The sequence below is a fragment of the Glandiceps talaboti genome, chromosome 23 (assembly GCF_964340395.1).
Source record: "Glandiceps talaboti chromosome 23, keGlaTala1.1, whole genome shotgun sequence".
In the NCBI taxonomy this organism is placed as follows: Eukaryota; Metazoa; Hemichordata; class Enteropneusta; family Spengelidae; genus Glandiceps; species Glandiceps talaboti.
The window spans coordinates 8,220,334-8,231,655 of NC_135571.1; the positions used below are offsets into that span (position 1 = coordinate 8,220,334).

Here is an 11,322-nt window from a genome sequence, read left to right on the forward strand (position 1 = left end):
ATGTATGTGTGTATGTACATGTATGTATGTATGTATGTATGTATGTATGTATGTATGTATGTATGTATGTATGTGTGTGTGTGTGTATGTATTTGTGTGTGTATGTATGTATGTGTGTATGTATGTATGTATGTATGTATGTATGTATGTATCCACACTTTGGCCGTTGGTAGCATTTGGACTGTTACTCCTGCTATCGAGAGTCCCCATCAACCAAAACTTGGATTACATATACAGCTATAGCCAAATACAGGATGAAATGGAGTCTAGAAGTAGAAGACTGACCCGTCACAGGTTCCCATACATCACCATCAAGTTGGTAACAGACAGGACGGGTACCACTGTCGTGAACAAGATACAGTATATGAGCGTAGATATGAGTGTCTACGAAGCACAGTCCACAGGGATCTGTCAGGTTTGTGAGATCATACGAAGGATCATCTCCAGAGTAACATGTATCACAGTTATCAGTTTTGTCTTCTTTAAATTCACACTTTCTTCCCACCTGTATAAGAACAATGACATCAATTATGATTTTGAAAAATAAAAATAAAATATAAAAAAACCCGTAAATTATCATCAGAATTAATTTGCAAGTTTTGAATTTGATTTTCAAAATTTAAATATGATAAGTGATGGCCATGTTATGATATTGATTGGAAAAAAATCACCTGTGCAAATAAAGAGATGAGATAAAAACAAGTTGTTCACTGTAGACATCTAAAGTTTGAAGTGGATGCAATATGAATAGTTTTTTAATAATGTACCTTGATTTATGCAAATTAGTTGGTCAGAATTGGCAATATTCAAGTGTGGTCTGCTGAAAGTGAAAACTACTATGAAGTAAAATAAGTGCTGTAATACCTGCAGTATGTCTAGGTAACATGAACGATAACTTGCTTGTATACAAGAAAAAATCGGGTATTGGTCTAACACAAACATACACATACACGTACACACACATGCACGCACGCACACACACACTCACACATACACGCACACACATAACCCCCCCCCCACACACACACACACACACACATACATAAGTTAATTTATTGCCTGAACATTTATAATTAGCTCTAAATATAACGCCAACCCTTGCAAAACGAAGATAAATATAAGGTCACCTGTAGAGGGCAGTATACATCGCCAAAAGTCGATTTCTTCACAAAGGTCAAAAAAGGCGAAATTGGGGCCGTTTGGACTGCAAAAACGCATTATTGCGTAATAGTTGAAAAATGCGACTTTTCTTCTTTTAATCGATAATAACATGTCCACGGCCAAACCAAATCATCTCTTTTACGTTTCATAATATCAAACACGTAATTTGGAGTAGTTTTTGACAAATTAAAATCAATATTTCTGAAAAAATTAATAAAAAAATTAATAAAAACTGCCATAATTTGGTTATAAACTGAAATTCAAGATATCTTACAACTCGCAACACATTAATTTATGCATTAATAATGATAGGTCAACTGTAGATGGCAGTATACATCGCCAAAAGTCGATTTCTTCACAAAGTTCAAAAAAGGCGAAATTGGGACCGTTTGGACTGCAAAAACGCGTTATTGCGTAATAGTTGAAAAATGCGACTTTTCTTCTTTTAATCGATAATAACGTGTCCACGGCCAAACCAAATCATCTCTTTTACGTTTCATAATATCAAACACGTAATTTGGAGTAGTTTTAGACAAATTAAAATCAATATTTCTGAAAAAATTAATAAAAAAATTAATAAAAACTGCCATACTTTGGTTATAAACTGAAATTCAAGATATCTTACAACTCGCAACACATTAATTTATGCATTAATAATGATAGGTCAACTGTAGATGGCAGTATACATCGCCAAAAGTCGATTTCTTCACAAAGTTCAAAAAAGGCGAAATTGGGACCGTTTGGACTGCAAAAACGCGTTATTGCGTAATAGTTGAAAAATGCGACTTTTCTTCTTTTAATCGATAATAACATGTCCACGGCCAAACCAAATCATCTCTTTTACGTTTCATAATATCAAACACGTAATTTGGAGTAGTTTTTGACAAATTAAAATCAATATTTCTGAAAAAATTAATAAAAAAATTAATAAAAACTGCCATACTTTGGTTATAAACTGAAATTCAAGATATCTTACAACTCGCAACACATTAATTTATGCATTAATAATGATAGGTCAACTGTAGATGGCAGTATACATCGCCAAAAGTCGATTTCTTCACAAAGTTCAAAAAAGGCGAAATTGGGACCGTTTGGACTGCAAAAACGCGTTATTGCGTAATAGTTGAAAAATGCGACTTTTCTTCTTTTAATCGATAATAACGTGTCCACGGCCAAACCAAATCATCTCTTTTACGTTTCATAATATCAAACACGTAATTTGGAGTAGTTTTAGACAAATTAAAATCAATATTTCTGAAAAAATTAATAAAAAAATTAATAAAAACTGCCATACTTTGGTTATAAACTGAAATTCAAGATATCTTACAACTCGCAACACATTAATTTATGCATTAATAATGATAGGTCAACTGTAGATGGCAGTATACATCGCAAAAAGTCGATTTCTTCACAAAGTTCAAAAAAGGCGAAATTGGGACCGTTTGGACTGCAAAAACGCGTTATTGCGTAATAGTTGAAAAATGCGACTTTTCTTCTTTTAATCGATAATAACGTGTCCACGGCCAAACCAAATCATCTCTTTTACGTTTCATAATATCAAACACGTAATTTGGAGTAGTTTTAGACAAATTAAAATCAATATTTCTGAAAAAATTAATAAAAAAATTAATAAAAACTGCCATAACTTGGTTATAAACTGAAATTCAAGATATCTTACAACTCGCAACACATTAATTTATGCATTAATAATGATAGGTCAACTGTAGATGGCAGTATACATCGCCAAAAGTCGATTTCTTCACAAAGTTCAAAAAAGGCGAAATTGGGACCGTTTGGACTGCAAAAACGCGTTATTGCGTAATAGTTGAAAAATGCGACTTTTCTTCTTTTAATCGATAATAACGTGTCCACGGCCAAACCAAATCATCTCTTTTACGTTTCATAATATCAAACACGTAATTTGGAGTAGTTTTAGACAAATTAAAATCAATATTTCTGAAAAAATTAATAAAAAAATTAATAAAAACTGCCATAATTTGGTTATAAACTGAAATTCAAGATATCTTACAACTCGCAACACATTAATTTATGCATTAATAATGATAGGTCAACTGTAGATGGCAGTATACATCGCCAAAAGTCGATTTCTTCACAAAGTTCAAAAAAGGCGAAATTGGGACCGTTTGGACTGCAAAAACGCGTTATTGCGTAATAGTTGAAAAATGCGACTTTTCTTCTTTTAATCGATAATAACATGTCCACGGCCAAACCAAATCATCTCTTTTACGTTTCATAATATCAAACACGTAATTTGGAGTAGTTTTTGACAAATTAAAATCAATATTTCTGAAAAAATTAATAGAAAAATTAATAAAAACTGCCATACTTTGGTTATAAACTGAAATTCAAGATTTCTTACAGCTCGCAACACATTAATTTATGCATTAATAGTGATAGGTCAACTGTAGATGGCAGTATACATCGCCAAAAGTCGATTTCTTCACAAAGTTCAAAAAAGGCGAAATTGGGGCCGTTTGGACTGCAAAAACGCATTATTGCGTAATAGTTGAAAAATGCGACTTTTCTTCTTTTAATCGATAATAACGTGTCAACGGCCAAACCAAATCATCTCTTTTACGTTTCATAATATCAAACACGTAATTTGGAGTAGTTTTTGACAAATTAAAATCAATATTTCTGAAAAAATTAATAAAAAAATTAATTAAAACTGCCATACTTTGGTTATAAACTGAAATTCAAGATATCTTACAACTCGCAACACATTAATTTATGCATTAATAATGATAGGTCAACTGTAGATGGCAGTATACATCGCCAAAAGTCGAATTCTTCACAAAGTTCAAAAAAGGCGAAATTCGGGCCGTTTGGACTGCAAAAACGCATTATTGCGTAATAGTTGAAAAATGCGACTTTTCTTCTTTTAATCGATAATAGCGTGTCCACGGCCAAACCAAATCATCTCTTTTACGTTTCATAATATCAAACACGTAATTTGGAGTAGTTTTTGACAAATTAAAATCAATATTTCTGAAAAAATTAATAAAAATATTGATAAAAACTGCCATACTTTGGTTATAAACTGAAATTCAAGATATCTTACAACTCGCAACACATTAATTTATGCATTAATAATGATAGGTCAACTGTAGATGGCAGTATACATCGCCAAAAGTCGATTTCTTCACAAAGTTCAAAAAAGGCGAAATTGGGACCGTTTGGACTGCAAAAACGCATTATTGCGTAATAGTTGAAAAATGCGACTTTTCTTCTTTTAATTGATAATAGCGTGTCCACGGCCAAACCAAATCATCTCTTTTACGTTTCATAATATCAAACATGTTATTTAGAGTGGTTTTTGACAAATTAAAATCAATATTTCTGAAAAAATTAATAAAAAAATTAATAAAAACTGCCATACTTTGGTTATAAACTGAAATTCAAGATATCTTACAACTCGCAACACATTAATTTATGCATTAATAATGATAGGTCAACTGTAGATGGCAGTATACATCGCCAAAAGTCGATTTCTTCACAAAGTTCAAAAAAGGCGAAATTGGGACCGTTTGGACTGCAAAAACACATTATTGCGTAATAGTTGAAAAATGCGACTTTTCTTCTTTTAATCGATAATAGCGTGTCCACGGCCAAACCAAATCATCTCTTTTACGTTTCATAATATCAAACACGTAATTTGGAGTATTTTTTGACAAATTAAAATCAATATTTCTGAAAAAATTAATAAAAATATTAATAAAAACTGCCATACTTTGGTTATAAACTAAAATTCAAGATATCTTACAACTCGCAACACATTAATTTATGCATTAATAATGATAGGTCAACTGTAGATGGCAGTATACATCGCCAAAAGTCGATTTCTTCACAAAGTTCAAAAAAGGCGAAATTGGGACCGTTTGGACTGCAAAAACGCATTATTGCGTAATAGTTGAAAAATGCGACTTTTCTTCTTTTAATCGATAATAGCGTGTCCACGGCCAAACCAAATCATCTCTTTTACGTTTCATAATATCAAACATGTTATTTAGAGTGGTTTTTGACAAATTAAAATCAATATTTCTGAAAAAATTAATAAAAAAATTAATAAAAACTGCCATACTTTGGTTATAAACTGAAATTCAAGATATCTTACAACTCGCAACACATTAATTTATGCATTAATAATGATAGGTCAACTGTAGATGGCAGTATACATCGCCAAAAGTCGATTTCTTCACAAAGTTCAAAAAAGGCGAAATTGGGACCGTTTGGACTGCAAAAACACATTATTGCGTAATAGTTGAAAAATGCGACTTTTCTTCTTTTAATCGATAATAACGTGTCCACGGCCAAACCAAATCATCTCTTTTACGTTTCATAATATCAAACATGTTATTTAGAGTGGTTTTTGAAAAATTAAAATCAATATTTCTGAAAACATTAATAAAAAAATTAATAAAAACTGCCATACTTTGGTTATAAACTGAAATGCAAGATTTCTTTCAACTCGCAACACATTAATTTATGCATTAATGATAGGTCAACTGTAGATGGCAGTATACATCGCCAAAAGTCGATTTCTTCACAATGGTCAATAAAAGCGAAATTGGGGCCGTTTGGACTGCAAAAACACATTATTGCGTAATGGTTGAAAATAGTCACTTTCTGTGTATTTGCAATGGCAACACGTGCCTAAGACCCAAGTAAACAATATTTTATGAGTTGTTAATGGTAAAATATTACACGGAGGAGATTTTTGATAAATTATGAAATATATTTATTTGAAATAATAACGGAAAATAGATTTTTTTTCATTATACATTCCAAATTTCTTTTAAATCCAAACACACTGAGAATCATGATATATTGATTGATGTTGAGTACAGACACAAAAATATTATCTAAAATTATGCATAATACAGAAGATTCATGGATGACGTCAAACTTTGCAAAACGTGGATAAATATATAATGTCAACTGTAGATGGCAGTATACAGCATAAAAGTCTCTCTGCGTAATAGTTGAAAAATGTCACTTTCTGTGTATTGCCAATAGCAACACGTGCCTAGGGCACAAGTAAATTATATTTTATGAGTTGTTGATTGTAAAAGATTACATAGTCATAGAGGAGATTTTGATAAATTATCAAAAATAGATTATATAATAATAATAACCCAAAATCTATTTTTTTTCATTATACATTCCAAATTTCTTTTAAGTGCAAAAACACTGAGGAGAATCATGATAGTTTGATTTACGTCAATTGAGTAGAGACACAAAAATATTGTCAAAATTATGAATAAAATATAGAAGATAATTTTATTGTCTGAACATTTATAATTGAATCTAAAGATGACGTCAATCCTTGCAAAACGAAGATAAATATATAAGATCAACTGTAGATGGCAGTATACAGCCTAAAAATCCATTTCTTTACAAAGGTCAAAAAACGCAAAATTGCGTCCGTTTGGATTGCAAAAACGACTTATTACGTAATAGTTGAAAAATGTCACTTTCTTTGTATTGCCAATGGCAACACGTGTCTAGGGCCCAAGTAAATCATATTTCAGAAGTTGTTAATTGTAAAAGATTACATAGAGGAGATTTTTGATAATTTATGAAATACAAATATTTGAAATAATAACGGAAAATCAATATTTTTAATATACATTGCAAATATCTTTCACATCCAAACGCGGGGAGTAGAATCTTGATATATTGATTGATGTTGAATACATACACAAAAAACTCGTCTAACATAGTGCAGAGGGTATAGTTTACAGCCTGAGAATTATATTTTGGTCGGATATGACGTGTTACTCCAGCCTGAGAAAGACAAAGGTAAATATAAGGTTGAACGTAGATGGCAGTATTATATAAAACATCAATAATTTAAATTTTTAAAGGTCAAACATCGCGAAATCGCGACTATTTCCAGAGAGAAAAAGACAGTCACTTATTACGTAGCGGTAAGAGTTGAACATTAAGTTTTCTTTAAAGAAATTGTGTGGTTCCGATTACACTCAATGGGTGGGGTAGGTAGATTTTTTAGATTTTTTATTTATTTTTTCATGTGTGAGTGTCTAGTTCAGGTAGTTACGCTTTCTATTGTTTTTCCTATGGTCTCTGTGTTATTGATTTCTTCTCATCAGATGTACAGCCATTACAGATTGGAAGAACAGTTTTACAAATTGTCTTTTTAAGTTCTGTCAGTTTCCGCAGCCTCTATTTCTGGCGAGATTTCCCAATTTTCGCGATCTTATCATTTTTTTCTCTCGAATGCGTAAAAAAAAGTTTAGGATTGGCAGTAAAAAACTAGGTGGGGTAGGGTAACCGGAACCAAACAATATTTTTAGGCCTTATTGCCAATAACAAGACAATATGGACAAGGCAGATAATATTTTAGAAAGTTTCATAATAGGAAAAAGGAGGAGTATTTTATTTACAATTTCTAGTTAATGTGTATCATGTTAAAAAAGAAACTATCATTATAAACGAATAAAGTAAACACACACAAAGCACATATTGTATTATGTATACATATCAGTTGTTAGTATAGAAGGTCCACTAAAACACAGACACATACACACAGACATACAGACACAGACACACGCATGCACGCACGCACGCACGCACGCACGCAAACGAACAAACAAACAAACAAACAAACAAACAAACGCATTGTTTTGCAAAATTATAAATCTTTCCCAAAAGTAAAAATTAATAAATAAATGAATACATAGGTTGATGGATGAATGAATGAATGAATGAATAAATAAATAAATAAATAAATAAATAAATAAATAAATCAATCAATCAATCAATCAATCAATCAATCAATCAATCAATCAATCAATCAATCAATCAATCAATCAATCAATCAATCAATCAATCAATCAATCAATAAATCAATCAATCAATCAATCAATCAATCAATCAATCAATAACTCTGCTATAACTTTCTTACCACCAGTGAGGGATCCTCTAGGTATACACTAGGGTCGTATTGGTCATAGATGTTGATTATATTATCAAAGTCAGTCCCGGCATCTAAGCATTAAAGACAACATGTAGAGAAAGATGTAGCAGATTTATTTGCATGATTTACGACAAAACCAAGAGTTTAAAACATTTATAATTTACATAAGATATGCGATGAAGGACATCTCACATTATGATACTAGTACTGGTTTCAGTTGGTGTGGTATGAGTGGGGAGAGATTTGTAAATTGAATTGAATTGAATTTGTAAAACAATACAATGCAACACACCACACCACACAACACAACACAGCACAGCACAGCACAGCACAGCACAGTGTGCACAGTACAGCACAGTACAGTACAGCACATGTACAGTACAGTACAGTACAGTTAAGTACAGTACACTACAGTACAATACAGTACAGTACAGTACAGTACAGTACAACACAGCACAGTACAGTACAGCACAGCACAGTACAGTACAGCACAGTACAGTACAGTACAGTACAGTTAAGTACAGTTAAGTACAGTACACTAGTGAAGTGCAGTACAGTACAGTACAGTACAGCACAGCAGAGCACATCACATGTACAGTAAAGTACAGCACAATACAATACAATACAACACAATATAACAATAAAATATAATACAATACAAGTGCATAAAAGGTTACACAAATATTACAAAATAAAAAAAATTATCTCATGCATTCCCTTATCTGCTGCTTTAAATTTTATTCTATCTAAACGAGGAAATCGTCTCTGAAAATATTATTCTCCTCCTTACTTAGCCTGGGACCGGCATCTTTACTTCCCTTAGAGCTGAATACTATAGCTGGTAGGTGGCCGTCATAATGGTTACTCATTAACTCGCCAAGAACCGCTCCCAAGGAATGCCCAGTGAATAATATACAGGAGTGTGGAAACTTTGACAGTACCTCGAGAAAGAAACATGCAAAGAAGTATTGTATAAGTGATAATTTCATCTCTATTACATTCCATTGCCAACAATTAAACGTTATCTTGCTAACATTACACTCTAGACGTTGGTGGCGCTATATAATGGCCAGTCTGATTCCCCACTGTCACGGTCGACTATATATTTATTTGTAAATTAATTCCATTTTAGTCGAATTAGTTTTGAATAATTTATTTCTTTGTTCGACATTTGCATTAATTTGTTTAGCAATACTGTTTTGATTTTGTTTTGACTTCAAATGTAATTCTTTCATGTTGTCTTTGTAGATTATACTTCGATTCATGAAGAAGTTGTTTCCATATTTATTTATATCATAAAAACGCAGTTACCTTGGAATACATATATTAAAAAAACGTGTGTTTACAATGTGCCATTTTGGTTTGCATTTTACACACATTTACATAACAATTAATATATTTAGTTACAGAATTTATCAAAACATCGCGACTTTATTGCAAGGGGACGTGAAAATGACATAATAGCTACGCCCATCTCAAAAAGCGTCACAAAATGTAGCATCCTCCATCAACATCTTTTATCAGGATCTAACCAGTTTTATCTGGTCGAAGTTAATGTAGTCATGACGTAGGAATGACGCGCTGATCGAACACACTTTCAAGCAATCACCTTGCATGAAATCGTTCCTGAATGATTGACATCACAAGGCGCTCTCCAGGAGAATTCACAATCGAACACTTTCAGTGATGATTGTCACGTGACACAACGATAATCGTGGTTTTTGGAAGAAGAAAAAGCTAGCAATATAGATATTGTTTGTGTCGTTCTGTGGTACTGCAAAGTACCCAGAGCGAACTTCGCATGCGAAATGGTCCGAGCTTAGAGCGAAAGAACATCACAGCAGCCGTCGTCAACATCGACGCCACTGCCGATTTAACAACGGTTCGGCTCGCTGTCGGAGGGAGGTGCTATGTCGCCCACTCCGGATAGAAACGCCAAAGATGATCTGTGTTCGATCAGCGGGGGAGCTGACGGTTCGCCCCGAGAAGAACCCGATGAAGAAGAAGAAGCAAAGAAATCTCCAGATCCGGAGCCAGACTTAATACTACCCATAGCAGTCATTACACCACTCCATCTCATTACAACTCGAACGATCTGGAAGAATGTCTGTTGTCTGTGTTTGGCATTTTTACTTTCTTTCACCGCATTTCAGTCAATCCAGAACTTGGAAAGCAGTATCAGTGCGGAAGCCAATGTAGGCACGGCCTCGTTGAGCACAATGTACGGAGTTTTCATTCTATCATGTAACTTTGCACCGTTGGTGATCGACCGCCTCGGAACAAGACGAACCATGCTCCTCGGTCTTGTTGGTAATGTTATCTACACGGCGGTACACTTCCATTCTCATCACTACACTCTCATCCCGACTTCCATCTTACTCGGAGCAGTTGCTGGACCTATGTGGACCGCGCAGTGCACCCATCTCATCAAATGTGCTGCAAAATACTCCGAAATGACAAGAGAAAAAGATTATATCGTTATTTCCCAGTTCACTGGTTATTTTTACATGACTTTCGGCTTTACTCAAATTTTGGGAAACATCGTATCTGCTGCCGTGTTGGAAGACAATAGCTTATCCATCAAGGACACTGCATCGAACAGTTCTGCCGCGCTCCCTATCATTAACATCCAAAGAACTTGCGGCTCTGGTGATGCCGGTGAGAGTGAAATGGACATTGACAAACTACCAACTCATGATTCCCAAACACTTTTATTCACCATCTACACAATAATCGGACTTATCGCAGTACTGGCGCTGATCCCTCTTGACCAACTTGACCGTATTCGGGGACCACAGGGAGCAAGGAACACTTCGAGAGGCTGCCTATGTGCATCTACGATCCAAATGCTGAAAGACCCCAAGGTGCTGTTAATGACTCCATTCTTAATGTACTGTGGTATCGAGCAAGCATTTCTCTTTGGAGACTTCACAAAAGTAAGTAATTAGATGCCAGTCGTTCTGTCATCATTTATAAACTATTATCAATTTTACTGTTTCTCATTTGACGCTACATACATAAATTTATTAAACGTAAAAGTACGCATCATATTATAGAAAATAAATGAATAAAATAATTGACAAAATTAAACTTTTAGATAAATAAAAAATAATGGTAAAAAATAAATAAATAAGTTAATATAAATAAATAAATAAATAAATAAATAAATAAAATAAATAAATTATCGGTTCAGTACAAGG

General features: G+C 33.4%; 1 protein-coding gene and 1 long non-coding RNA gene across 2 annotated transcripts; one reads left to right on the forward strand and one right to left on the reverse strand.

Moving 5' to 3' along the window:
* Nucleotides 1-474: 474 nt before the first annotated feature.
* Nucleotides 475-8,939, reverse strand: LOC144452807 (uncharacterized). The gene is made up of 3 exons (XR_013482370.1): nucleotides 8,913-8,939; nucleotides 8,111-8,193; nucleotides 475-505 (listed from the first exon to the last, which is right to left on the reverse strand). It is a non-coding gene; the product is annotated as an uncharacterized LOC144452807 (long non-coding RNA).
* Nucleotides 8,940-10,032: 1,093 nt separating this feature from the next.
* On the forward strand, nucleotides 10,033-11,070 carry LOC144452676 (protein unc-93 homolog A-like). Its single transcript, XM_078143820.1, has one exon. The coding sequence runs from the start codon at nucleotides 10,033-10,035 to the stop codon at nucleotides 11,068-11,070; it is 1,038 nt and encodes a 345-aa protein (XP_077999946.1).
* The last annotated feature ends 252 nt before the right edge of the window (nucleotides 11,071-11,322 follow it).

What these genes read in the sequence shown, in the direction of transcription:
- LOC144452676 (XM_078143820.1), top strand. Translation starts at nt 10,033, where the DNA reads ATGTCGCCCACTCCGGATAGAAACGCCAAAGATGATCTGTGTTCGATC.